This window comes from Narcine bancroftii, chromosome 7 (assembly GCF_036971445.1).
Source record: "Narcine bancroftii isolate sNarBan1 chromosome 7, sNarBan1.hap1, whole genome shotgun sequence".
In the NCBI taxonomy this organism is placed as follows: domain Eukaryota; kingdom Metazoa; phylum Chordata; class Chondrichthyes; order Torpediniformes; family Narcinidae; genus Narcine; species Narcine bancroftii.
The window spans coordinates 211,500,557-211,528,126 of NC_091475.1; the positions used below are offsets into that span (position 1 = coordinate 211,500,557).

The window sequence follows — 27,570 nt, forward strand, 5'->3', positions numbered from 1 at the left end:
TCCCTTTCAGATTCACTGAGTGTCCATGGATTTGCCTCCAGCACTCCCACAACCTCTGTTCGATTCATCGGCAAATCTCCGACACAATCAGCGCCTGAGGCCATTTGGAAGCCCTTCTTGCCCTCTGAAGAATCCCGCCTCTGATACCTGGTTCCCATGAGCCAGTCTCCAGCAGCCTGTGTGGGTCCCCCGACTACGTTGGCCGCAGCCTGTGTGGGTCCCTCAGCCGCTGAGCCCCTCACTGGTCTGCTGCCGTGGTGACCATCCTGTAGGAACGATACCACAGTAGTTGGCCTCATCAGCAACAATGAGTCAGCTTATAGAGAGGAGGATGAAACACTCGTAAAATGGTGCGAGAACAGCAACCTGAGTCTCGATGTGGTCAAAACAAAGGAGATGATTGTGGACTTCAGGAGGATGAAGGTCGACCACTCTCCATTATTCGTCAACTGTTCCATCTTGGAGAGAGCGGAGAGCACAACATTCCTTGGTGTTGAAAGATGATCTATCCTGCACACACAACACCTCCTCATTAGTGAGGAAGGTGCATGAGTGCCTACAGTTCCCAAGAGGAGAACATCTTGACAGCATTTCACAGGAGCATAATCGGACTGTCCTGTCCGGCTGCATCACTCTGGGGGTCGGTAGCTGCAAAGCATCAGGCTGGACGTCAATGCAGAAGATCGTAAAAACGGCCAAGAAGATCCCTGGGTCCCCCTTTCCTCTATTGACGATATTCACCAGGAGTGTTGGTTAAATAGGGCTCAAAGAGCCCTATTGCACACAGTATCTGTGACCCACTATTATCAGGAAGGAGGGACAGGAGCATAGAATCATAGAACATTACAGAGGCAGTCACTACGGCCCTTCTAGTCTTTGGTGAAATCATTCTGCTTAGTCCCACTAACCTGCACCCAGTCCATCGCCCTCCCATCCATGTACCTGTCCAAATTCTTCTTAAATGGCAACATTGAGCCCACATTCACCACTTCAGCTGGCGGCTCATTCCACACCCCCACCACTCTCTGTGTGGTCCCTCCTAGAAAGACCATGATACCATGGAGCAGTAGGCCATTCAGCCCATTGAGTCCATTCCACCATTCCATCATGAGCTGATCCATTCTCCCACTCAGCCTTCCCCCCATGACCTTTGATAACCTGACTATTCGGATATCGATCAATCTCTGCCTTAAATACACCCAATGACCTAACCTCCACAGCCGCCCATGGCAGCAAATTCCAAATGATCACTGCTCTCTGGCTTTTCCTGTCCTTCACGGTCTTTCACCCACATAGTCCTACCATCTCCACCTCCCACCCCCACCATTGCTGCTGTCCCCTTCCTCCTTTCTCCACATATCATATCATCTCCTACCTTTGCCACCCCTCCCCCTCCCTCTTTTGTTCGGATGCCTGCCAGCATTTTCTCACACTTTGATGAAGGCTTCATCCCGAGATGTCGGTTCTGTATCTTTGCCTCTGCTACTGTTGGACCTGCTGAGCTTCTCCGGCGATTTGTGTTTTTACTCTCTGGCTAAAGAAATTCCTCCGCATCTCTGTTTTAAATGGACACCCTTCAATCCTGAAGTTGCCCCCTCTTATCCTAGAGACTCTCCCACCATGTGAAACAACTTTGCCTCATCTACTCAGAGTTTCCAATGCAAATTTTATGTCTGCCTGGATGCCACCTGTGCCACACTGTACCTCTACCAGGCTGACACTGTCTGCCACACTGTATCTCTACCAGAATTGTCACCCTGTGCCATGCTGTACCTCTCCCAGGATTGCCACCTTGCACCACACTGTACCTATCCCAGGATTGCCTTTCTGTGCCACACTGTACCTATCTCAGGATTGCCACCCTGTGACACATCATACCTCTGCCAGGATTGCCACGCAGTGCCACACCGTACCTATCCTAGGATTGCCACCCTGTGCCACACTACCTCTGCCAAGATTGCCACCTTGTACCTCTCCCAGGATGACACCCTGTGCCACCCTGTACCTCTCCCAGGATTTCACCCTGTGCCACACTGTACCTCTGCCAGGATTGCCACACTGTGCAACACTGTACCTATCCCAGGATTGCCATGCAGTGCCACACCGTACCTATCCCAGGATTGCCACCCTGTACCACAATGTACCTCTACCTAGATTGCCACCTTGTACCTCTCCCAGGATGACACCCTGTGCCACACTGTACCTCTCCCAAGATGACATCCTGTGCCACACTGTACCTCTGCCAGGATTGCTGGAACCTGTCTCTGGACTGGACTTTGCTCTCTGCACTAAGATGCTTGAACTAAAAGGAGAGAATGTGGTTGCAAAGTTCCCTTAAGGGAGGCAGTGTACACTGGCCGCTCCCGTGCTAATGCTGAGTCACAGTCTGGAATGCCCCCACGAAGAATGAACATGTTTGATTAACAAACTTCTTTGTGTGAACAGGATGTAAATGACATGAAAATCTGAATCAAATGTTTCACCGCTCATCCCCAGGTTTTGTTGCTCCTGTAGATTTTCCCCAGGATCGCTCACTTTATAGCTCTCAACACCAGACTGATAGAACCTCTTTGGCCCTTTAGTCTGCGTCAAACCATTTTTTTTTTGCCTCATTCCACTGACCTGCATCCAGTCCATAGCCCTCCAAACCCCTTTCATCCATGTCCCTGTCCAAATTCTTCTTAAATGTTAACATTGAGCCTGTATTCACCACTTCACCTGGAAGCTCGTCCTACACTCCAACCTCTCTCTGTGTGAAGGTTCTCCCCTCATGTTCCCCCTAAACTTTTCCCCTTTCACCCTTACCCCTATGACCTCTGGTTTGAATTTCACCCACCCTTAGTGGAAAAAGCATATGTACATTTACTCTGTCTGTCCCCCTCATAATTTTAAATACCTCAATCAAATCTCCCCTCATTCTTCTACACTCCAGGGAATAAAGTCCTAACCTGCTTAACCTTTCCCTGTAACTCAGTTCGTGAAGTCCAGGCAACATCCTAGTAAATCTTCTCTTTCTATCTTATTGATATCTTTCCTGTAGTTAGGTGACTAAAATTGTACACAATCCTCCAAATTTGGCCTCACCAATGTCTTATCCAATTTTACCATAACATCCCTACTCCGAGACTCAATACAGGTATACCTCGCCATCCAAAAGTAGAGCGTCCATATGAAACCTTTTGTAAGCCGAAATGGCGTAAAGCAATTACATTAATTTATATGGGAAAATTTTTTGAGCGTTCCCAGACCCAAAAATGAACCAACCGAATCATAACAAATAACACCCTTACGAGGTCTCTTTGGCTTTTCTGATACCTGAGGACACATCTTGCTAAAGGATGCACAAAATAAATCGAGAGAAAGCTCAGAGACGCGGTTCAAAGCTATGGTGGTTCCCAGGGAAGGAGCTTGGTGGCGCCACTTTCGCTGCTCGCGGTTTATGCTGCCTCTATAACGGCTCGCCGCAAAACAAACGCTGAATGCTATTTCTGCTTTTCGCCTTTCTTTGTAAAAGCAAAAATCCTCCGTAACCCTTCTGGTTAATGAAAACAGGTGCTAATGTAGGTCTTTCGTAAAAGCTAAGTGGTGTAAAATGAACTCCAAAAAGCGGGGGGATACCTATAATTTAGGAAGGCCAAGATGCCAAAAACTCTCTTTACAACCCTATCCACCTGTGACGCCACTTTCAGGGAATTATGTATCTGTATTCCCAGATCACTCTGTTCTACCGCACTCCTCAGTGCCCAACCATTCACCGACATAATGCATTGTCATGTGGGTTGCTCTACTCACTCTACACCCATGACCGTGTGGCCAGGCACTATTCCAAAGCTATCTACAAGTTTGCCGATGACACCACAGTTGTCGGCAGAATCACAAACGGCAATGAGGAGGAGTACAGGAGGGAGATAGATCAGCTCATTGAGTGGTGTCACAACAACCTTGTGCTCAATGTCAGTAAAACCAAGGCAATGATTATGGGCATCAGGAGGAAGTCAGGGGAACATGGCCCAATCCTCATTGAGGTTGCAACAAAGCACATTTAAGAAGGTAGAGAGGTGGATGTAGTGTATATGGATTTCAGTAAGGCGTATGATCCCCATGCAAGGCTTGTTCAGAAAGTACGGAGGCATAGGATACATGGAGACCTTGCTTTGTGGATACAGAATTGGCACCCACAGAAGGCAGAGGGTGGTTGGAGATGGTTCATATTCTGCATGGAGGTTGGTGACCAGTGGTAGTCCACAGGGATCTGTTCTGGGGAAACCCCCCCCCCTCCCCTTCCTCTTTGTGATTTTTATAACTAACCTGGATGAGGAAGTGGAAGGGTGGGTTATTAAGTCTGCAAACGACGCAGAGGTTCGTGGTGTTGTGGAGGGTTGCCAGAGGTTACAGAGGGACATTGATGGGATGTTGATCTGGGCTGAGAAGAGGCAGATGGAGTTTAACCCATAAAATTGCGGTGATTCATTGTGATTAGTCAAATTTTAAGGCAGAATCTGATGTTAATGGGAGGTCCCTGAGCAGTGTGGACAAACTGATAGATCTTGGGGTCTGTGACCACAGGACACTCAAAGCTGTTGCACAGGTTGATAGTGTTGTGAAGAAGGCATTTGGTGCGATGGCTTCATTAACCGTGGAATCGGGTTCAAGAGCTGTGAGGTAATGTTGCAGGTGTACAAGACCTTGGTTAGACCCCACTTGGAATATTGTGTTCACTTCTGGTCACCTCACTGCAGGAAGGATATGGATGCTATAGAGAGGGTGCAGCAGATTTACCAGGATGTTGCCTGGATTGGAGAGCACGCCTTATGAAGATAGGTTGAATGAAGTTGGTCTTTTCTTCTTGGAGTGACGGAGGATGAGGGGTGACCTGATAGAGGTGTTCAGGATGATGAGAGACGTGGATCATGTGGATGGCCAGAGGTGTTTTCCCAGCAGCTGAAATGGCGAACATGAGGGGGCATAGTTTTAAGTTGCTTGGGAATAAGTCTAGGAGGGGGATGTAGGCAATAACTGGGCAAGACTCAGGGACAGGGCTATTTGAAAAGGTCGAACCAGTCAAAATCTACCTCAGAGGAGGTCAGGGAACCCAGAAGAACTTACCCGGGCGTCGTCCTCTGCCGATTTGAAAAGAGGAAATGGCTCACCAGGTTATGCTGGAACTTTAAACTGAAAGGGGATAGAAGGAACTCCCTGTGGCTGCATGAGGCGTCACTCACCATGTCACCATGGGGGCAGGATCCCCCTTAAATTGCCATGTTGGTAATATTACAGGTAGGTTAGGCTGCGATTTGAAAGCCGCATCCTGCCCACATGCCCCAGTCATCTCATCTGGGTTGCAGGAGGGCTAACTGGGTGCTGCAATTGAAAGCACCTTAGATACTCTGTGTGGTGCGCTGTTGGCCAGAATCAGACACACACAAGGTAAAGACTGAACAACAGGCTTTCATCCACAAAGACTTCCACAGAGCCAGGCTGGTTGTAGCTGCAGCAACTCTGAGTGAGTCATTGGGAGGCCGGCAGTTGCCTGAGGATGGGGATGTATGCCGGGTCAGCGTCATCCTGGGTTGAAGGGTGGCATGGTGTGGTGGGTGCTCCTTCTGGTGCCAGGTCCCTGGCTGAGACAGTTTCCTCCCTGCCACTGCTGAACCTAACGTAAGCGTAGTTATGGTTTGCATGAAGGAGGAAAACCTGCTCCACCAGGGCTTCGGCCTTGTGTGTCCGTACATGCTTACGCAGGAGGACCAGTCCCGGGGACGTGAGCCATGGTGGGAGTGACATTCCAGTCGCCGACCTCCTGGGGAATGAGAACAAACGTTCGTGAGGGGTCTTGTTGGTAGCCGTGCACAGCAGTGACCGAATGGCATGGAGTGCCTTGGGCAGGGCATCCTGCCAGAATTCAACGGCCCACCCTTTTGACCTGAGAGCCAGGAGGACTGCCTTCCAGACCACCCCATTCTCGTGTTCCACTTGCCCGTTGCCTTTTGGGTTATAGTTTGTCGTGTGACTAGTCGCGATACCCCTCGCCATCAGGTACTGGCGTAGCTCATCGCTCATGAAACTAGACCCCCGGTCACTATGGATGAAAGCGGGGTAGCCAAACATGGTGAAGATCTGCCCCAGGGCCCTGATGACGGTGGCCGTGGAGGTGTCTGGACAAGGGATGGCGAAAGGGAAGCGTGAATACTTGTCCACTACCGTGAGGAAGTAGACATTTCAGTTCATGGAAGGCAGGGGCCCTTTGAAGTCCACGCCGAGACACTCGAAAGGCCGAGTAGCCTTTACAGCGTTGGCCTGCGTGGGGGGGGGGGGGGGTGGGGGCGGAAGAAGCGGGGTTTACACTCCGCACTGACCTGACAGGCCTCGGTCATGTCTCTGACATCCCTGGTGGTGTATGGCAGATTTCGGGACTTAACAACATGGTACAACCGGGTGAAGCCAGGATGGCAGAAGAACTCATGCAATGTCCGCAACCTGTCGTCATGCATAGACGTGCAGGTGTGAGAGAGGGCATCAGGGGAGTCGTTAAACTTCCCGGGGCGGTACTGGATGTCGTAGCTATAGGTTGCCAGCTCGACTCTCCAGTGCAGGATCTTGTCGTTCTTGATCTTGCTCTTATGGGTAGTGTTAAACATGAACGGCAAGGCCCGCTGGTCCATAAGGAGCATGAATGTCCTGCCGGCCAGGTAGTGGTGCCAGTGGCAGACCGCTTCCACAATTGCCTGGGCCTCCTTTTCAATGGCGGAGTGCCCTAGCTCGGAGCCGTGGAGTGTCCTGGAAAATAAGGTGACAGGGCGACCCCCCCCCCCCTTGATTGAGGGTAGTAGCAAAGGCCAGCTCGGAGGCATTGCTCTCCACCTGGAAGGGAAAGTCCTCATCCACAGCCTGCATCGTGGCGTCCGCGATGTTTTGCCTGATGCGGGTGAAGTCTGCCTGCGCCTCAGGTGGGAGGGGAAATGTTGTGGCTTGGGCCAGTGGGCAGACCTTGTCCAAGAAGTGAGGGACCCACTGCAAGTAATAAGAGTACAGGCCCAGGAACCTGCGGAGGGCCTTTAGCGTGGGGGGGGGGAGAGGTAACTGAATTAATGGGTGCATCCTTTCTGAATCTGGGCTGACGACTCCATGGTCCACGATGTACCCCAGGATGGTGAGGCAGGTGGTGGTGAACACACACTTCTCCCTGTAAGTGAGGTTCAGCTCCGCGGCCCTCTGGAGGAATTTTTCAAGGTTAGCATCGTGGTCCTGCTGGTCACGGCCGCAGATAGTGACATTATCCAAGCCCAGGAGGAGTGGTGCGCAGAGTTTGGGCATGACCAGGACCCTGCATCCTGTGTAAGTCTCCCCTTCAACCATTATATCAACCGAGCAGTGCCCGAGGGTATCAACAGTCTTATCCTTGGTGGCGAGGGTGATTGAGCAGGTGGTGGGGTGGACCTTTAACCTTAGGGAGTGGGCCACACTCGGGGGAACGAAGCTCTCGGTGCTTTCATTATACAACAGGCACTTTGTTACCTGCCCATTGACTCACATGTCCATCATCGAGTGCCCGAGATCGTGGGGAATGTCCCTGGTCAGCATGGTGGAGGCCAGGCCCATCTCGGAGTCGGAGTCGTCACTATCCGGAGGGATGGGGAGTGTCGATAGGGCGGCCTGGTCATCGCCCGTGTTGACCACATTGACATCGGTCGTGAGGTGCAGTATGCGGTAGCCTATGTCCTTCAGAGGCATGGGGAGCGTCGGTAGGGTGGCCTGGTCATCGCCTGTGTTGACCATGTCATTCTCAGCATCGTCGGGGGCTCTCTGTGTCGGGAACCTCCTGGCCCAAGATGGTGGTGGCACGTTGGGAGCCTCTGCGTGGCTGGCCTCCTTCCCCACCTGTGTCCACTGCGCCGGGGGAAGTGATGTCATCATGTCAGCTGGAAGTGACATCACTGTCATTCTCAGCGAGCAGCGAGGACGAGGGCTGGTGCAGATGCTCGGGGCACATGTTGCGATGGTTGCTGGTGAGCCCAGACATTGCGCAGTTGAAGTTGGGGAAGACAGAAGTCGTCGCGGGGACAATGGTGCCGTCCGGCATGCGCACTTGGGGGGGGTCCGCGGGGGAGGTAGGGAGGTCATAGAGGGCCGCTGAGCTGCCGGCAGGTTTAGAGAGGCACACTTTTGCAAAGTGGCCTTTCTTGCCGCATCGGGAACAATACTGGTTCCTAGCGAGCAGTTTTGGCGTGATCATCGATCTGACCTGCACCAGGACCCACAGTATTTACAGGGGCGCCGGGCGCCTGCCGCAACAATGTTCTCCTCCCCAGCTCGGCCTGGGGCTGCAGCTGCAGTGTGAGAGTGCCATGAGGAAGCCTGGGGAAAACCGGAATTGAAGGCTTCAACGTGCAGGGCTCCTGCTTCCAGAGTTTGGACCACTTCCACAGTCCTGGTTAGGCCTTATATTGTCTTCCAGCAGCTTCTGCCGGATGACCCTTGAACGTAGCCCTCGGACGAAGGCGCCCCGGATCAGCCTCTCGACCTCCTCTACACCTACCCCGGGTTCAGCCAGACACGGTCGGGTCAACTCTTGCAAGCGTCCCAGGTAAGACTCAGTCGTCTCCCTGGGTTGCTGGGCTCGGGTGTTGAGGAGGTACCTTGCACAGACTGCATTCATGGGGGGCCTGTACAAGTTCTCAAGAGTTTCCATTGCGCTCTTGTACGTGGTACAGCCTTTGGTTAGCTGGAAGGCGCGGGGACCCAGCTTTGATCAGAGTAGGACCAACCTCTTTCGATCGGAGTCCAGGATATCGCCCTCGTGTGCCTCGACCATTGCCTCAATCACGTGCTCCCAGATCTCGAAGCGTGTTTGGGCTTCCGGGTGGTGTGGGTCAACCTCGAGGCTCCCTGCGCACAGGAGTTTTTCCATGGCAGCCGTGGGAAAAAATTTGTGGCTTAAATTGTGGTGCGCTGTTAGCCAGAATCAGACACTCACAAGGTAAAGACTGTCTTCTTTCTTTGGCTTGGCTTCGCGGACGAAGATTTATGGAGGGGGTAAAAAGTCCACGTCAGCTGCAGGCTCGTTTGTGGCTGACAAGTCCGATGCGGGACAGGCAGACACGGTTGCAGCGGTTGCAGGGGAAAATTGGTTGGTTGGGGTTGGGTGTTGGGTTTTTCCTCCTTTGCCTTTTGTCAGTGAGGTGGGCTCTGCTGTCTTCTTCAAAGGAGGTTGCTGCCCGCCAAACTGTGAGGCGCCAAGATGCACAGTTTGAGGCGATATCAGCCCACTGGCGGTGGACAATGTGGCAGGCACCAAGAGATTTCTTTAGGCAGTCCTTGTACCTCTTCTTTGGTGCACCTCTGTCACGGTGGCCAGTGGAGAGCTCGCCATATAACACGATCTTGGGAAGGCGATGGTCCTCCATTCTGGAGACGTGACCCACCCAGCGCAGCTGGATCTTCAGCAGCGTGGACTCGATGCTGTCGACATCTGCCATCTCGAGTACTTCGACGTTAGGGATGAAAGCGCTCCAATGGATGTTGAGGATGGAGCGGAGACAACGCTGGTGGAAGCGTTCTAGGAGCCGTAGGTGATGCCGGTGGAGAACCCATGATTCGGAGCCGAACAGGAGTGTGGGTATGACAACGGCTCTGTATACGCTTATCTTTGTGAGGTTTTTCAGTTGGTTGTTTTTCCAGACTCTTTTGTGTAGTCTTCCAAAGGCGCTATTTGCCTTGGCGAGTCTGTTGTCTATCTCGTTGTCGATCCTTGCATCTGATGAAATGTGCAGCCGAGATAGGTAAACTGGTTGACCGTTTTGAGTTTTGTGTGCCCAATGGAGATGTGGGGGGGCTGGTAGTCATGGTGGGGAGCTGGCTGATGGAGGACCTCAGTTTTCTTCAGGCTGACTTCCAGGCCAAACATTTTGGCAGTTTCCGCAAAGCAGGACGTCAAGCGCTGAAGAGCTGGCTCTGAATGGGCAACTAAAGCGGCATCGTCTGCAAAGAGTAGTTCACGGACAAGTTTCTCTTGTGTCTTGGTGTGAGCTTGCAGGCGCCTCAGATTGAAGAGACTGCCATCCGTGCGGTACCGGATGTAAACAGCGTCTTCATTGTTGAGGTCTTTCATGGCTTGGTTCAGCATCATGCTGAAGAAGATTGAAAAGAGGGTTGGTGCGAGAACACAGCCTTGCTTCACGCCATTGTTAATGGAGAAGGGTTCAGAGAGCTCATTGCTGTATCTGACCCGACCTTGTTGGTTTTCGTGCAGTTGGATAATCATGTTGAGGAACTTTGGGGGACATCCGATGCGCTCTAGGATTTGCCAAAGCCCTTTCCTGCTCACGGTGTCGAAGGCTTTGGTGAGGTCAACAAAGGTGATGTAGAGTCCTTTGTTTTGTTCTGTGCACTTTTCTTGGAGCTGTCTGAGGGCAAAGACCATGTCAGTAGATCCTCTGTTTGCGCGAAAGCCGCACTGTGATTCTGGGAGAATATTCTCGGCGACACTAGGTATTATTCTATTTAGTAGAATCCTAGCGAAGATTTTGCCTGCAATGGAGAGCAGCGTGATTCCCCTGTAGTTTGAGCAGTCTGATTTCTCGCCTTTGTTTTTGTACAGGGTGATGATGGTGGCATCACGAAGGTCCTGAGGCAGTTTTCCTTGGTCCCAACAAAGCTTGAAAATCTCATGCAGTTACAACAGGCTTTAATCCACAAAGACTTCCACAGAGCCAGGCTCGGGATGCTGATGCAGCAACTCTGAGTGAGGCTTCGGGAGGCCGGCGCAGGCTTATAATCCAAGAGGGTGATTGACACCCAACTGGGTGGGGCTTGATCCATTCAGGACGACTGATTGACAGCTGGCCAGGTGTTGTCCTGTCCCCTTACACAGAGGTTTCCCCCTGCAGTAGGCATCGAGTCCACGCTGCTCAAGATCCAACTGCGCTGGGTAGGTCACCTCTCCAGAATGGAGGACCATCGCCTTCCCAAGATCGTGTTATATGGCGAGCTCTCCACTGGCCACCGTGACAGAGGTGCTCCAAAGAAGAGGTACAAGGACTGCCTAAAGAAATCTCTTGGTGCCTGCCTCATTGACCACCGCCAGTGGGCTGATCTCGCCTCAAACCGTGCATCTTTTTTTAAATTTTTTATTTTTCACACCATAAATCACATTAGCCATGATATACACTTTTTCTTTTTCACACATATACAGTGACTTTTTCTCCCCCCCCCCCTCCCTCCTCCCAGGCCACCCCCCCCCCCCCCCTCTCATCCATTTTAGGTATACAATCTAGGTTGCATTTAACCAGTCAGACAATGTTGTCATTCAACAAAAATACACCAGAAATTCTACTGAGTCCATTCTTTTCTTTCCTTCTCCTTCCATCAACTTAGGTAATGATTGTCCCCGGTAGGTTTTCGCTATTGTATTTAATGTAAGGCTCCCATATTTGTTCGAATATTTCAATATTATTTCTTAAACTATATGTTATTTTTTCTAATGGAATACATTTATTCATTTCTATATACCATTGTTGTATTTTCAAATTATCTTCCAATTTCCAGGTTGACATAATACATTTTTTTGCTACGGCTAGGGCTATCTTAACAAATCTTTTTTGTGCATCCTCCAAATCAATTCCAAATTCTTTGTTTTTTATGTTACTTAGGAGAAAGATCTCTGGATTCTTTGGTATATTGTTTTCTGTTATTTTATTTAATATCTGATTGAGATCATCCCAAAATTTTTCTACTCTCTCACATGTCCAGATTGCATGAATTGTTGTTCCCATTTCTTTTTTACATCGAAAACATCTATCAAATAATGTTGGGTCCCATTTATTTAACTTTTGCGGTGTAATGTATAGTCTGTGTAACCAATTATATTGTATCATACGTAGCCTCGTATTTAGTGTATTTCTCATCGCTCCAGAACATAATTTCTCCCATGTTTCCTTTTTTATCTTTATATTTAAATCTTGTTCCCATTTTTGTTTAGTTTTACCATTTGTTTCCTCATTCTCCTTTTCTTGCAGTTTAATATACATATTTGTTATAAATCTTTTGATTAACATTGTATCTGTAATCACATATTCAAGGTTACTTCCCTCTGGTAAACTCAAATTGCTTCCTAATTTATCCTTCAAGTAGGATCTCAGTTGGTAATATGCCAGCGCTGTATCTCCAGTTATATTGTACTTATCTCTCATTTGTTCAAAGGATAAGAATCTACTTCCTGAAAAACAATTTTCTATTCTTTTAATCCCTTTTTTTTCCCATTCTCTAAAGGAAAGGTTATCTATTGTAAAAGGGAGTAGCATATTTTGCGTCAATATTAGTTTTGGTAATTGATAATTTGTTTTATTTCTTTCTACATGAATCTTCTTCCAAATATTGAGGAGATGATGTAGTACTGGAGAAGTTCTATGTTGTACCAATTTTTCGTCCCATTTATATAATATGTGTTCAGGTATCTTTTCCCCTATTTTATCTAACTCTAATCCCGTCCAGTCTGGTTTTTCCCTTGTTTGATAAAAATCTGATAGATATCTTAATTGTGCGGCTCTATAATAATTTTTGAAGTTTGGCAATTGTAAGCCTCCTTGTTTATACCATTCTGTTAATTTATCTAGTGCTATCCTCGGTTTCCCCCCTCTCCATAAAAATTTCCTTATTATTTTCTTTAACTCTTTGAAGAATTTTTCTGTCAGTTGTATTGGCAATGCCTGAAATAAGTATAATATCCTTGGAAAAATGTTCATTTTAATACAGTTTATCCTTCCTATCAGTGTTAGTGGTAGATCTTTCCAATGCTCTAAATCGTCCTGTAATTTTTTCATTAGTGGATTGTAATTGAGTTTATATAGTTGGCCTAGATTTTTGTTTATTTGTACACCTAGGTATCTTATTGCCTGCATTTGCCATCTGAATGGAGATTCCTTCTTAAATTTTGAGAAATCCGCATTATTCATAGGCATTGCTTCACTTTTATTTACATTTATCTTGTAACCCGACACTTCTCCATATTCCTTCAATTTCTTATATAATTCTTTTATTGATAGTTCTGGTTCTGTTAAGTACACTATAACATCATCCGCAAATAGACTGATTTTATATTCCCTGTCTTTTATTTTTATTCCTTTTATATTATTATCTATTCTTATCAATTCTGCTAGTGGTTCTATAGCTAGCGCAAACAATAAAGGTGATAGTGGGCATCCCTGCCGCGTTGACCTGCTTAAGTTAAATTGCTTTGATACATGTCCATTTACTGTCACTTTCGCTAACGGTCCCTTATATAATGCTTTAATCCAATTAATATACTTCTCCGGTAGACTGAATTTTTGCAATACTTTGATCAAATAATTCCATTCTACTCTGTCGAAGGCCTTCTCTGCGTCTAAAGCAACTGCTACTGTAGGTGCTTTATTTCCTTCTACTGCATGAATTAAGTTAATAAATTTACAAATATTGTCTGTTGTGCGTCTTTTTTTGATAAATCCAGTTTGGTCTAAATTTACCATTTTCGGTACCTGTTCTGCTAATCTGTTTGCTAATAGTTTAGCTATTATCTTATAATCTGTGTTTAGCAAAGATATTGGTCTATATGACGCTGGTGAGAGTGGATCTTTCCCTTGTTTTAGTATTACTGTAATTATTGCTGTTTTACATGAATCTAGTAAGCTTTGTGTTTCATCAATCTGGTTGATTACATCCAGGAGGGGCGGTATTAATAAGTCTTTAAATGTTTTGTAGAATTCTATTGGAAATCCATCCTCTCCTGGTGTCTTATTATTTGGTAATTTTTTTATTATCTCTTGTATTTCCACTGTTCCAAATGGTTCTGTTAATTTATTTTGTTCCTCTATTTGTAGTTTTGGTAGTTCAATTTTAGTCAAAAATTCATCTATTTTCCCTTCTTTCCCTTCGTTTTCAGTTCGGTATAATTGTTCATAGAATTCTCTAAAGTTTTCCTTAATTTCTTTTGGATTATATGTAATTTGTTTGTCTTTTTTCCTTGATGCCAATACCATTTTCTTAGCTTGTTCTGTTTTAAGCTGCCATGCTAGGATTTTGTGCGTTTTTTCACCTAGTTCATAATATTTCTGTTTTGTCTTCATTATATTCTTCTCTACCTTATATGTTTGTAATGTTTCATATTTTATTTTTTTATCCGCCAATTCTCTTCTTTTAGTTGTATCTTCCTTCATTGCTAATTTTTTTTCTATGTTTACTATTTCCCTTTCCAACTGCTCTGTTTCCTGATTATAGTCCTTCTTCATCTTGGTTACATAACTTATTATTTGCCCTCTAATGAATGCTTTCATTACGTCCCATAGTATAAACTTATCTTCCACTGATTCTGTATTTACTTCAAAATACATTTTTAATTGTTTTTCAATAAATTCTCTAAAATCCTGTCTTTTAAGTAGCATGGGGTTTAATCTCCATCTATACATTCTTGGAGGGATGTCCTCTAGCTTTACTGTCAATATTAAGGGTGAATGGTCCGATAGTATTCTCGCTTTATATTCTGTTTTTCTTACTCTATCCTGCATACTAGCTGATAACAAAAATAGGTCTATTCTTGAGTATGTTTTATGTCTAGTCGAGTAGTATGAGTATTCCTTTTCTTTTGGGTTTTGTTTCCTCCATATATCCACAAGTTTCATTTCTTGCATTGATTTAATTATAAATTTGGTTACTTTGTTCTTTCTGTTAATTTTTTTCCCCGTTTTATCCATATTTGGATCCAAATTCAGGTTGAAATCCCCTCCTATTAGTATGTTCCCTTGCGTATTAGCTACCTTCAAAAAGATATCTTGCATAAACTTTTGATCTTCTTCGTTAGGTGAATATACATTAAGTAGATTCCAAAACTCCGAATATATCTGACATTTTATAACATATCTCCCTGCTGGATCTATTATTTCCTCTTCTATTTTAAATGGCACATTTTTACTAATTAATATAGCCACTCCTCTTGCTTTTGAATTATACGAAGCTGCTGTTACATGTCCTACCCAATCTCTCTTTAATTTCTTGTGCTCCAATTCAGTTAAGTGTGTTTCTTGGACGAATGCTATATCAATTTTTTCCTTTTTCAGTAAATTTAGTAGTTTCTTCCTTTTAATTTGGTTATGTATTCCATTAATATTTAAAGTCATATAGTTCAGCGTAGCCATTTTATATTTTGTTTATCTTCTCTTTCCGTTTTTCCATCATTACCTTTCCTCCTTTTCCATTTCTGTTTTCTTATTTTCAACTCTTTATAAGACAACATTCCTACAACATCCAACATTTTCCTTATTCTCCTATTTATATCTTCTTTATCCCCAATCTCCCCTTCCCCTCCTGAGTTGTCCTTTATCCCTTGTCGGACAACCACATCTCCCCTCTCCATTTGGGTTTGCGAATCCACTCGCAAGCGTCAACTGATTTTGCAGTGACCACTATTTCCCCCCACCCAGCCCCCCGCAGAAAAGATTTCACTTTTCATATGTATCAAAGGTCACTCTTTTAATTCCCTCCTTATTCTCTCTATTCCATTACCTTGCCTTATTAATTCTTGTCTATACTATCTATATTTTCCTCTAAGTACAGATGCATTCACGTATGCACATTGTCTCTATTCAATCTTATACCTCTTTACCCGCATACATATCAATCGTGATCATTTTTACTCTCATTACCTGTCTTCATCCCTCAGTCTATTTTTGTCTTTACCCACATACATATCAATCGTGATCATTTTTACTCTCATTACCCGTCTTCATCCTTCAGTCTATTTTTGTAATTGTTCTGCAAATTTTCGTGCTTCTTCTGGATCCGAGAATAGTCTGTTTTGTTGTCCTGGAATAAATATTTTCAATACCGCTGGATGCTTTAGTATAAATTTATATCCTTTCTTCCATAAAATCGCCTTTGCTGTATTTCTCTTCTTTAGGAGTTCAAAACTTATATCTGGATAAATGAAGATTTTTTGCCCTTTATACTCCAGTGGTTTGTTGCCCTCTCTTACTTTTTCCATTGTCTTCTCCAGTACCTTTTCTCTTGTAGTATATCTTAGGAATTTTACTACAATAGATCTTGGTTTTTGTTGTGGTTGTGGTTTAGAGGCCAATGCTCTATGTGCCCTTTCTATTTCCATTTCTTGCTGTAGTTCTGGACATCCTAGGGTCTTAGGGATCCAATCTTTTATAAACTCCCTCATATTCTTGCCTTCTTCATCTTCCTTAAGGCCCACTATCTTTATGTTATTTCTTCTGTTGTAATTTTCCATTATATCTATTTTTTGAGCTAGTAGTTCCTGTGTCTCTTTAGTTTTTTTATTAGATTCCTCCAATTTCTTTTTTAAGTCTTCTACCTCCATTTCTGCTGCTACTGCCCGCTCTTCCATCTTGTCCATTTTCTTTCCCATTTCTGTTAAGGTCATATCTATTTTATTCATTTTCTCTTCTGTGTTGTTTATTCTTCTTCTTAAATCATTAAATTCCTGTGTTTGCCATTCTTTAAATGACTCCATGTATTCTTTAATAAGAGAAAGTATATCCTTTACCTTGCCTTTCCCTTCTTCTATTTCACTGTACTCTTCCTCTTCCTCTGGGTTGGCCATCTATTGTTTCTTTGTTGCCCTTTTCTTCTCTTCTTTCTTGTTTCCATTGTCTTCTGTGGTCTCTTCTTGCTGCAGGTGTTCTGCAGCTGTCGTTGCCGGCTGTGGAGATCGACTCCCCAGCTGGTCCCCCATCCCGTCGGTGTGTTTTTTTTCATGCGCATCACGCATGCGCGAGGAGTTGCGCATGCGCGGTTGCGCACTTTTACTCGGCTCAGCGAGCCATTTTTGTAGTCCTATTTCTACCGACCTGAGGAAGCGGGCTTCTCTCTCCACAGCGGGCCTCTTCGGACAGGTAAGGCCTTCTCCTTCTTCCTCCGTTGTCTTCTCTTCTTCTCTTCTTACCGTTGATTTTGTTTTTTCTTTTTTTGTCGCCATCTTCTTTCCACCTTTATACTCACTTTTCTTTAACTTTTATTTCTGTGCCTTTGTATTTTCTCTTGTTTTTCCCGACTTTTCTGGAGAGGGCTGGAGTTCACCGTCCGGCCACTACTCCATCCCGTGACTCCTCAAACCGTGCATCTTGGCGCCTCACAGTTCGGCGGGCAGCAACCTCCTTTGAAGAAGACCGCAGAGCCCACCTCACTGACAAAAGACAAAGGAGGAAAAACCCAACACCCAACCCCAACCAACCAATTTTCCCCTGCAGCCGCTGCAACCGTGTCTGCCTGTCCCGCATCGGACTTGTCAGCCACAAACGAGCCTGCAGCTGACGTGGACTTTTTACCCCCTCCATAAATCTTCGTCCGCGAAGCCAAGCCAAAGAAAGGGAAGAAAAGGCCGGTGGTGGACCACCACACTCCATTAAAGACTCTTATTTTATATCCTCTCTCTAGTGCACAGTCAGTTTGTTTACATTTGTTATCTGTTTACATGTGTACGTTGTGTACAGTTTAATTTTGCACAACCAACAAGTGGTAATTCTCCCTCGCCTGCAGAGAAAGGATCTCAGGGTTGTATGGGATGTCATGTATGTGCTCTGACAATAAATATGATCTGGATCCCTGCTGATGCCCATGGATCTGGTGCTAGGACCATGGGGCCTGTCTAGGCCCAAGCCTGGGGAACTACAGATCCCAGCCTGCCCCGGGTCATTGGCCGTGCAGGCCGCATTGGCAGCTGGGAACTGTAGTCCGCCACCATCATTGGAAGAGACACTATGAAAGGCAAAACAGAAAACGCTGTAAATAATGTTTAGATTCGCCATCACGTGTTAAGAGAGAATGAAAATTACCTTTAAACATTCCTGTCAGGCCGTTTAAACGTGAAACATCCTGTCAGGCCACGAACTTCATTTCCCAGGGTGCTCCTGGCAGGTCGAGGGACACGTATTGTGATCTAATTTCCGGTCGCCCGGCCGTAAAGGCGCGGGTTCTGGGCTGTGGGAAAGGTTTTCCGGCGTGATGGCGGTCGCCAGGGAGACGGCGCGGGTCCTGGTTACGCGCTCCCTGCGGGCCCGCTGGGTTTGCGGTGCTTCCGGGTGGCGGAGGCCGGCGCCCGCTACATCTGCTGCCGTCGCCGCGGAGTCTGGCGAGCGGGCCCGCCGCCCGTTCTCTGGCGATGCGGCTCAGCCTCCCGCCCGGAGGGGGCGCTGCCCGCCCTCCTCCGGGCCTCCGACAGATCGGGTTCGTATGCAGTTCCTCACCGTGACCGCGGCGAGGCGCTGCCTCCGGCAGGTTGGACTGTACGTCCCGTCTGTGGCCGCTGTGTGGCGCGGCGGGTGGGACTCTGGCTTGCAGTTGAGCGCTGTGACCAGGGGGAGGCGATCACGACAGGGGGAGCAGCAGGGGCACTGGGCACTGGGTCCAGCTGCCAGTCTCTGCACCTTGGCCGCTGCCTTCGTTTACTGCTCCAGCAGAACGTCCGGCTCAGATGGTGAGTATGGTACATGCAACACGATAATGGCAAGTCTGGACTCAATGGGCCGAATGGCCTCCTTTCATGCAGTTTAAATTGATTTGTCTCATCAATTTTAAGATTTGATTCAGTTCCATGTAATAAAAAGTGTCATAATACATGAAATTGCCTTTTGTCTGCCTCAAGTCGGCAGAAATTGCCTGAAGCGCCTCTTGCAGCCAGAGAGAAGCAGAAGGGGGCTCCCCCAGAGTCACCGAGTGTCCATGGATTCACCCTCCGCAGCCCCTGCAGATTCCAGTCCAAACCATCGGCAGCCCGAGCTCCAGATCCGAACCTCTGACACGATCAGGAACTCTTCAGCGCCCTTGGCACCTCCTCGCATCCCGGTTCCGATACCTGGTGCCCATTCAGCCGGTGTCCGGCCAGTCCACAGCCTCGACCACAGTCTCCAGCACCCTGCGGTTTACGTGGGTTCCTCGAGTAGCCAATAGCCCACGGCCTCTGTGGGTCCTTCAGCCGCAGATGCCCCTCACTGGTCCCCCACCGAGGTCTCTCTCCCTTGGGCCTTCTCCTCTGTTTCTCCTTCTCAGGCAGGAGGTGGTCTCCCCATTTTCTGGGGCCCCGGAGTCTGTCACCTCTCGTTGCTGCTGCCATCTTGGGCGCAGACCCCACAGTTGCGGGATTTTAAATAAAACCACTGATGGCGGTCTGACTGGGTTGTTGGACCTCGCTCTCATGGGTCGGCACCAGCAGCAACTCTGCTGCCACGGCAGCTCAGGCAGAGCCACCATTTTCAGAATCCTACATTTACAAGAGGAATAGAATATCAAGTCAGTCAATTTTATTATGTGATTCAAACTCAGTATTCATGGTGAAGTAGTGAACTGGACTGGACAATAGCTGGATGGGAGAAGCCAGAGAGTAGTGGTGGATGATTGTTTCTCAGACTGGAGGCCTGTAACTAGTGGTGTGCCTCAGGGATCCGTGCTTTGTCTATATCAATGATCTGGATGATAATGTGATAAATTGGATCAGCAAGTTTGCAGGTGACACTAAGATTGGAGGCTTTGTGGACGGTGAAGAAGGTTTTCAAAGTTTGCAGAGGAATCTGGACCAGCTGGAAAAATGGCAGATGGAATTTAATGCAGACAAGTGTGAGGTGTTGCATTTTAAAAGAACAAACCAAGAAAGGACATACACGGTAAATGGTCGGGGACTGAGGAGTGCGGTAGAACAGAGGGATCTGGGAATACAGGTACACAATTCCCTGAAAGTGGTGTCACAGGTGGATAGGGTTGTAAAGAGAGCTTTTGGCACATTGACCTTCATAAATCAAAGTATCGTGTACAGGAACTGGGATGTTATGGTAAAGTTGAACAAGACATTGGTGAGGCCAAATTTGGAGGATGGTGTGTAGTTTTGGTCACCGAACTACAGGAAAAGTATCAATAAGATGTGAAAGAGTGCAGAGAAGATTTACTAGGATGTTGCCCGGACTTCAGGAACTGAGTTACTGGGAAAGGTTAAACAGGTTAGGACTTTATTCCCTAAAGTGTAGAATAATGAGGGGAGATTTGATAGAGGTATTTTAAATTATGAGGGGGACAGACAGAGTAAATGTAGGTTGGCTTTTTCCACTGTGGGTAAATGAGATACAAACCAGAGGACGTGGTGAAGTGTGAAAGGGGAATAGTTTAGGGAAAACTTCTTACACAAAGAGTGGTGGGAGAATGGAACGAGCTGTCAGCTGAAGTGGTGAATGTGGGCTCAATTTGGACAGGTACATGGATGGGAGAGATATGGAGGGCTATGGTCAGGCTGCAGGTCAGTGGGACTAAGTAAAATAAAATGGCTCGGCACAGACTAGAAGGTCTGAAGGGGCTGTTTCTGTGCTGTAGTGTTCTATGGATTGTACAAGTACAACCCGACAAAACACTGCTTTTCAGTCCTCGGTGCAAAACACGCAGATGCACAACCAGGTAGAACATGTACAAACAACACACAGGGCAAATGTATATACAAATAAATCAATATTGTTTTGTGAATACAGTAAAATCCCTATTATCCGGCACCTTGCGGGATTGCGATTGCCGGATATGCAAATTTTCCGGTTGACTGAGACTCACTCTTCCAATGTCTAACTAATACACCTGCATTAAGAATAAACAGTTTAAAAGACAAGAGACAGTGCAAAATGAAAGGTAAATTGAAACAAAAATCAGTGTTGTCGTCTTTGATGGTGTAAAGTTCAATTTAATCCTATAATTTACAAAAGTTAAATTTTAAATTGGACCCCCTCCCCCCCCCCCTCCGGTTACAGGCGCCGGAACAGTGTTGCACTGACCGCTACACTAACCCTAACCATGCCGCCATCAGAATTTATTGTCGGAAACAAGACACAAAGTTTTGGAGCAACAGTGTTACACGACTCTCCACTACTAGGCCCTCATTGGCTGCCCCCTTCCCCCAGGTTCACCAATAAAGCTGTACTGATATATTTCATAATAATGAAGACTCTTAACTAGCCAGGGGGAGGGTGACACTTTGGGAGAGTCAGCCTAGCGGCATCGACCAGCTCTTCATTCTGGGTGCTGCCATTTTATTCAAATGCAAGTTTATTGAAACGTTATTCAAACAGCTGCTTCAGGCGGGGCACGACCGGGCCCTCCGCTAGCTGAATGTTTGCTCCCATCTTCACCAAGGGGTTGGGTGTTGCTTCGGAGAATGTTTACAATTGTATTTATTTTTTAAAATGTTATTTATTTCCTAATTTTTTTGCTGGCTGTTTGTTTCCTGTTGATTGCAGGCCAATAATGGGGATTTTACTGTAATAGCAAGACTAGGCTCCAGGGGCTGAATGGCCTCAGATCACACAGTTTAAGTTTACTTGTCGTATCATCCTACTGGCATCCGTTTCAAGGGGAATAGAAGTCAAGTTTATTATCATCTGATTGCACAAGTACAGTCCTCATGCAAAACACAGATACACAACCAGACAGGAAACATATACAGACCAGCAATACAAACGCAGGACAAGTATTTCATCTGAATAAATATTATTCCGTAAATATGAGCGTCTCAGGTGGTGTTAGGTCTGCTTTGTTCATGAATGAGTGAGTCAAACACCAGACTGAGTCGAAATCAAGGTTCTTTGTTCTTTATTGCCGGATTGTAACACTTGCAACTAACAGTGTTAGTTGGAGAAGGCGCATTCTGCCGTTATCAGCAAGTGGTGTTTTTTATATACCTTAGGATACGTACTTTTTGTCGATCCTTGCATCTGATGAAATGGTGCAGCCGAGATAGGTAAACTGATTGACCGTTTTGAGTTTTGTGTGCCCGATGGAGATGTGGGGGGGCTGGTAGTCATGGTGGGGAGCTGGCTGATGGAGGACCTCAGTTTTCTTCAGGCTGACTTCCAGGCCAAACATTTTGGCAGTTTCCGCAAAGCAGGACGTCAAGCGCTGAAGAGCTGGCTCTGAATGGGCAACTAAAGCGGCATCGTCTGCAAAGAGTAGTTCACGGACGAGTTTCTCTTGTGTCTTGGTGTGAGCTTGCAGGCGCCTCAGATTGAAGAGACTGCCATCCGTGCGGTACCGGATGTAAACAGCGTCTTCATTGTTGGGGTCTTTCATGGCTTGGTTCAGCATCATGCTGAAGAAGATTGAAAAGAGGGTTGGTGCAAGAACACAGCCTTGCTTCACGCCATTGTTAATGGAGAAGGGTTCAGAGAGCTCATTGCTGTATCTGACCCGACCTTGTTGGTTTTCGTGCAGTTGGATAATCATGTTGAGGAACTTTGGGGGACATCCGATGCGCTCTAGTATTTGCCAAAGCCCTTTCCTGCTCACGGTGTCGAAGGCTTTGGTGAGGTCAACAAAGGTGATGTAGAGTCCTTTGTTTTGTTCTCTGCACTTTTCTTGGAGCTGTCTGAGGGCAAAGACCATGTCAGTAGTTCCTCTGTTTGCGTGAAAGCCGCACTGTGATTCTGGGAGAATATTCTCGGCGACACTAGGTATTATTCTATTTAGTAGAATCCTAGCGAAGATTTTGCCTGCAATGGAGAGCAACGTGATTCCCCTGTAGTTTGAGCAGTCTGATTTCTCGCCTTTGTTTTTGTACAGGGTGATGATGGTGGCATCACGAAGATCCTGAGGCAGTTTTCCTTGGTCCAAACAAAGCTTGAAAAACTCATGCAGTTTGGCATGCAGAGTTTTGCTGCCAGCCTTCCAGACCTCTGGGGGGATTCCATCCATACCTGCTGCTTTGCCACTTTTCAGTTGTTCGATTGCCTTATATGTCTCATCCAGGGTGAGAACCTCATCCAGCTCTAACCTTAGGGGCTGTTGAGGGAGCTGGAGCAGGGCGGAATCTTGGACTGAGCGGTTGGCACTGAAAAGAGATTGGAAGTGTTCTGACCATCGGTTGAGGATGGAGATGTTGTCGCTGAGGAGGACTTTGCCGTCTGAGCTGCGCAGCGGGCTTTGGACTTGGGGTGAGGGGCCGTACACAGCCTTTAGAGCCTCGTAGAAACCCCTGAAGTCGCCAATGTCCGCGCTGAGCTGGGTTCGTTTGGCGAGGCTAGTCCACCACTCATTTTGGATCTCCCGGAGTTTGCGCTGAAGATGGCTGCATGCGCGACGGAAGGCTTCATTTCATCAGATGCAAGGATCGACAATGAGATAGACAACAGACTCGCCAAGGCAAATAGCGCCTTTGGAAGACTACACAAAAGAGTCTGGAAAAACAACCAACTGAAAAACCTCACAAAGATAAGCGTATACAGAGCCGTTGTCATACCCACACTCCTGTTCGGCTCCGAATCATGGGTCCTCTACCGGCACCACCTACGGCTCCTAGAACGCTTCCACCAGCGTTGTCTCCGCTCCATCCTCAACATCCATTGGAGCGCTTTCATCCCTAACGTCAAAGTACTCGAGATGGCAGAGGTCGACAGCATCGAGTCCACGCTGCTGAAGATCCAGCTGCGCTGGATGGGTCACGTCTCCAGAATGGAGGACCATCGCCTTCCCAAGATCGTGTTATATGGCGAGCTCTCCACTAGCCACCGTGACAGAGGTGCACCAAAGAAAAGGTACAAGGACTGCCTAAAGAAATCTCTTGGTGCCTGCCACATTGACCACCGCCAGTGGGCTGATAACGCCTCAAACCGTGCATCTTGGCGCCTCACAGTTTGGCGGGCAGCAACCTCCTTTGAAGAAGACCGCAGAGCCCACCTCACTGACAAAAGGCAAAGGAGGAAAAACCCAACACCCAACCCCAACCAACCAATTTTCCCCTGCAACCGCTGCAACCGTGTCTGCCTGTCCCGCATCGGACTTGTCAGCCACAAACGAGCCTGCAGCTGACGTGGACTTTTTACCCCCTCCATAAATCTTCGTCCGCGAAGCCAAGCCAAAGAAAAGAAAAGGATACGTACTTAGTAAATTATCATACCATGACATTGTCCAATGAATAAACTGTTGCTATCCTTCTCTGCTAGTTTCCTGCACATCAATTTGTCATCCCCACTCTTTTGAGAGTACAAGGTCACAACTGCATCTTGTTACGGCCCAGCACTGGGTGACTCCTTCTACATTCCCAGCTCATGATGTTTTTACCTAACAGTGGTCAGTGTGAGCAGTTCCTTTGGTCGTTCAGCGTTCTCACTGCCCTCTGGGAAGAAGCTGTTCCTCAGCCTGGTGGTGCTGGCTCCGATCCTCCTGAATCTCTTTCCCCGACAGGAGCAGCTGAAAGATGCTGTTTGCAGGGTGGAAGGGGTCCTCGATAATTTTGTGCACCCTCTTCAGACAACGATCCTGGTCAATCACGTCGATGGTGGGGAAGGAGACCCCAGTGATCCTCTCTGCCACTCATATAGTCCTCCATTTCTCTGCAGCGACCGTACCTACACGGTGATGCAGCCGACCAGGACGCTCTCGATAGAGCTCCTGTAGAAGGTTGACGTGATGGTGGCCGGTTGCCTTGCCTGCTTCAGTCTTCTCAGGATGTGCAGTCACTGAATTCCAGACGAGTGAGGAGATGTTGTGTGTTCATGAGAGGTCACTAGTTAAGTGAACTCCAAGGAACTTGGTGCCCTCCACTCTCTCCATTATTGAGTTATGAGCGGGGATATGATAACGAAGCTTTATAAGGCCCTGGGGAGACCTCACGTGGAGGATTGTAAGCAGTTTTGGTCTCCTCGTTTAAGAAAGGATGTGCTGACGTTGGAGAGGGTTCAGAGGAGGTTCACAGGGATGATTCAGGGAATGAAAGGGTTATATGAGGAGTGTTGACTGGTCTTGGCCTGGACTTGTTGGAATTAAGGAGAATGAGGGGGAATCTCATTGAAACATTTTGAATGTTGAAAGGTGTGGACAGAGTAGATGTAAAAAAGGTTGTTTCCCACGGTCTTGGACAAGAGGGCACAACTTCAGGATTGAAAGATGTCCGCTTAGAACAGAGATGTGGAGGAATTTCTTCAGCTAGAGGGTGGTAAATCTGTGGAATTTGATTATGGAGGCCGGGTCATTGGGTGTATTTAAGGCAGAGATTGATAGGTTCTTGATTAGCCAGGGCATCAGTAATGGGGAGAAGGCCGGGCAGTGGGGCCAAGAGGGGAAAAGGGATCAGCTCATGATTAAATGGCTGGACAAATGGCCTGTTTCTTCTCTGATGTCTTGTGCTCTTTGCATCTGTTGCCTCGGGGCACCTGTGGAAGTTGGGAAGAGACTTCTGAGGCTGATGTCTGAGAAAGTGGGGTGCATGTTTGTGGTCATCAGTAGGTGGGACTTTGTGCGGTGTAATGAAACAGGTCCTCTTTTGTTTGTCCTCAGGTCACGCTCTCCTGGAAGCTGCTCGTCTGAACAACGTCACGGAGGTTAACAGGTAGGTAGAGCACACACGCATGGTGTCTAGGGGCGAGTGAGGCAAAGAACAAGAAATATACTGTCCCACCTACATCCACACCTTTTATTTTTTTAGTACCTGATTCTGGCCTTTAAAACCCGAGCTGCCCAATTCCAGCCAATTAACCTACAGTCCCTGTAGCTTTCGAATGGTGGGAGGAAACTGGAGCCCCTGACATACTAACCACAATGCTAAATATTCAGTCATAAATAATGTGCAATGTAAGATCCTTAAACGAGTCCCTGAAAGAGTTTGTTGTTGAGGAGTCTGATGGTGGAGAAAGGTTGTTTTCCACGGTGGGAGAGTCCAGGATAAGAGGGCACAACTTCAGGATTGAAGGGAGTTCATTTAGTAGCTGTTCCTGAACCTGCTGGTGTGAGTCTTGTGGCCCCTATACCTCTTTCCTGATGGCAGCGGTGAGAACAGAGTATGTGCTGGGTGGTGGGGATCCTTGATGATCGCTGCTACTCTCCGGCAGCAGCATTCCCTGTAGATGCTCTTGATGGCGGGGTAGGTTTTGCCTGTGATGTCCTGGCCTGTGCCCACTACCTTTGCAGTGGTTTAAGCTCAGGGGTATTGGTGCACTTTAAGCGTGGGTCTTCTTGAGTGTGAGAACAAAAATCTTGACTGTCTAATCCCTCATAGTTCTAGAGACATCCATCTGGAAACAGAGATACAAGATACTGCAGATGCAGGAATCTTGAGCCAAAACTGAACTGCTGGAAGAACTCAGCTTGTCAGGCAGCTTATAGAACATACCAGCACAGTACAGGCCCTTCTGCCCATGATGTCGTGCCAACCTCTATAAACCTAGTCTTTTAAATGTCCCTATTGTACCAGCCTCCGTCACCATCCCGGCAATGTATTGCAGATGCCCACCACTCTCTGTGTAAACTCTCTGACATCTCCCCTAAACCTGCCTCCCCTCACTTTGTACAGATGTTCTCTGGTGTTTGAAGGAAATGGCATGATTTGATGTTTAATAACTATGAGACGTAGGAGCATAAATAGACCATTCAGCCCATCACATCTACCCCGCCATTCAATTATGAGCTGATCTATTTCCCCACTCAGCCCCACTGCCCAGCCTTCTCCCCACAACCGTTGATACCCTGGCTAAAGGGTCAAGACACTTCATCAGGCCTCTCTATTTCCCTCCCTCCGCAGATACTGTATGACCTTCTGACTCTCCCATCAGTGTGAATTTGATGTTAAATAATTAAATTGTTTGTGTGTTGTCCAAGATGCCCGAGACCGCACTCACTTGAATTCAGAAGGACGAGAGGGAATCTTGTAGAGATACGTAAAACCATGAAAGGAATCGACAAGGTAGAGGCAGGAAAGTTGTCTCCATTGGCAGATGAAAAGTGTGCTGACCAACTGCATCTCAGTCTGGTTTGGGAACACCAATACCTCTGAGCTCTGCAACAGGTAGTGGACGCAGCCGAGGACGTCAATGCAAAGCCCTCCCCGTTATCGAGAACTTCTATGGGGAACGCTGCCGTTGGAGAGCAGCAGCAATGATCAAGAATCCACACCCCCCCCCCCACCCCAGCACATGCTCTGTTCTCGCTGCTGCCATCAGGAAAGAGGTCTCGGGGCCACAAGACTCGCCCCACCAGGTTCAGGAACAGCTGCTCCCCCTCCACCCTCAGACTCCTCAATGACAAACCCAATCAGGGACTCGTTTAAGGACTCGTACTTGTGATCATTATTTGTCGTTGCGTATTTATTTTCCGTACTATCCTGTCGGTTTGTTTACATTTCTCTCTTTTGTGTACCTATTTTGAGTACAGTTTTTTGCACTATCAATAAATAGAAATTCTACCTGGCCCTCGGGCAAAAAGAATCTCAGGGTTGTATGCGATGTCATGTGTGTACTCTGCCAATAAACTTTGACTTTGAGGTGAGACTGGAACTTGGGGACACAGGTTGAAGTTTCAGGGGAGTAGATTAGGACAGAGATGAGGAAGAACTGCTTCTCCCAGAGGAGAATCTGTGTAATTCTCTGCCCAAGGAAGCAGTAGAGACTGCCTCATTAAATACATTTAACGCAGTTGGATAGATTTTTTCATCGTTGAGGGATTACGGGCTACGAGGAACAGACAGACCAAATGGAACTGAATCCACAGCCGGATCAGCTGTGATCTTGTTGAACAGCGAGCAAGCTCGATAAGCCGTTCCTGTTTCGTGTATTCTCTTCTTTGTGTTGC

The 27,570-nt window shown here is 47.1% G+C and overlaps 2 protein-coding genes across 3 annotated transcripts in view; one reads left to right on the top strand and one right to left on the bottom strand.

The window, feature by feature from the left end:
* stard10 (StAR related lipid transfer domain containing 10) overlaps positions 1-18,267 on the bottom strand; it is a 72,849-nt gene extending 54,582 nt beyond the window's left edge. The window contains exon 1 of one of the 2 annotated variants that reach the window (XM_069892200.1): positions 17,826-18,267. In XM_069892200.1, the coding sequence (XP_069748301.1) occupies positions 17,826-17,835 (10 nt within the window). In that variant the 5' untranslated portion in view covers positions 17,836-18,267. The remainder of the gene's footprint in view (positions 1-17,825) is intronic. The other variant, XM_069892199.1, reaches the window with a different exon arrangement.
* Positions 17,918-27,570, top strand: part of clpb (ClpB family mitochondrial disaggregase) — a 165,497-nt gene continuing 155,844 nt past the window's right edge. The window contains exons 1-2 of the mRNA XM_069892197.1: positions 17,918-18,466; positions 25,285-25,336. Coding sequence (XP_069748298.1) covers positions 17,995-18,466; positions 25,285-25,336 — 524 coding nt within the window. The 5' untranslated portion in view covers positions 17,918-17,994. The remainder of the gene's footprint in view (positions 18,467-25,284; positions 25,337-27,570) is intronic.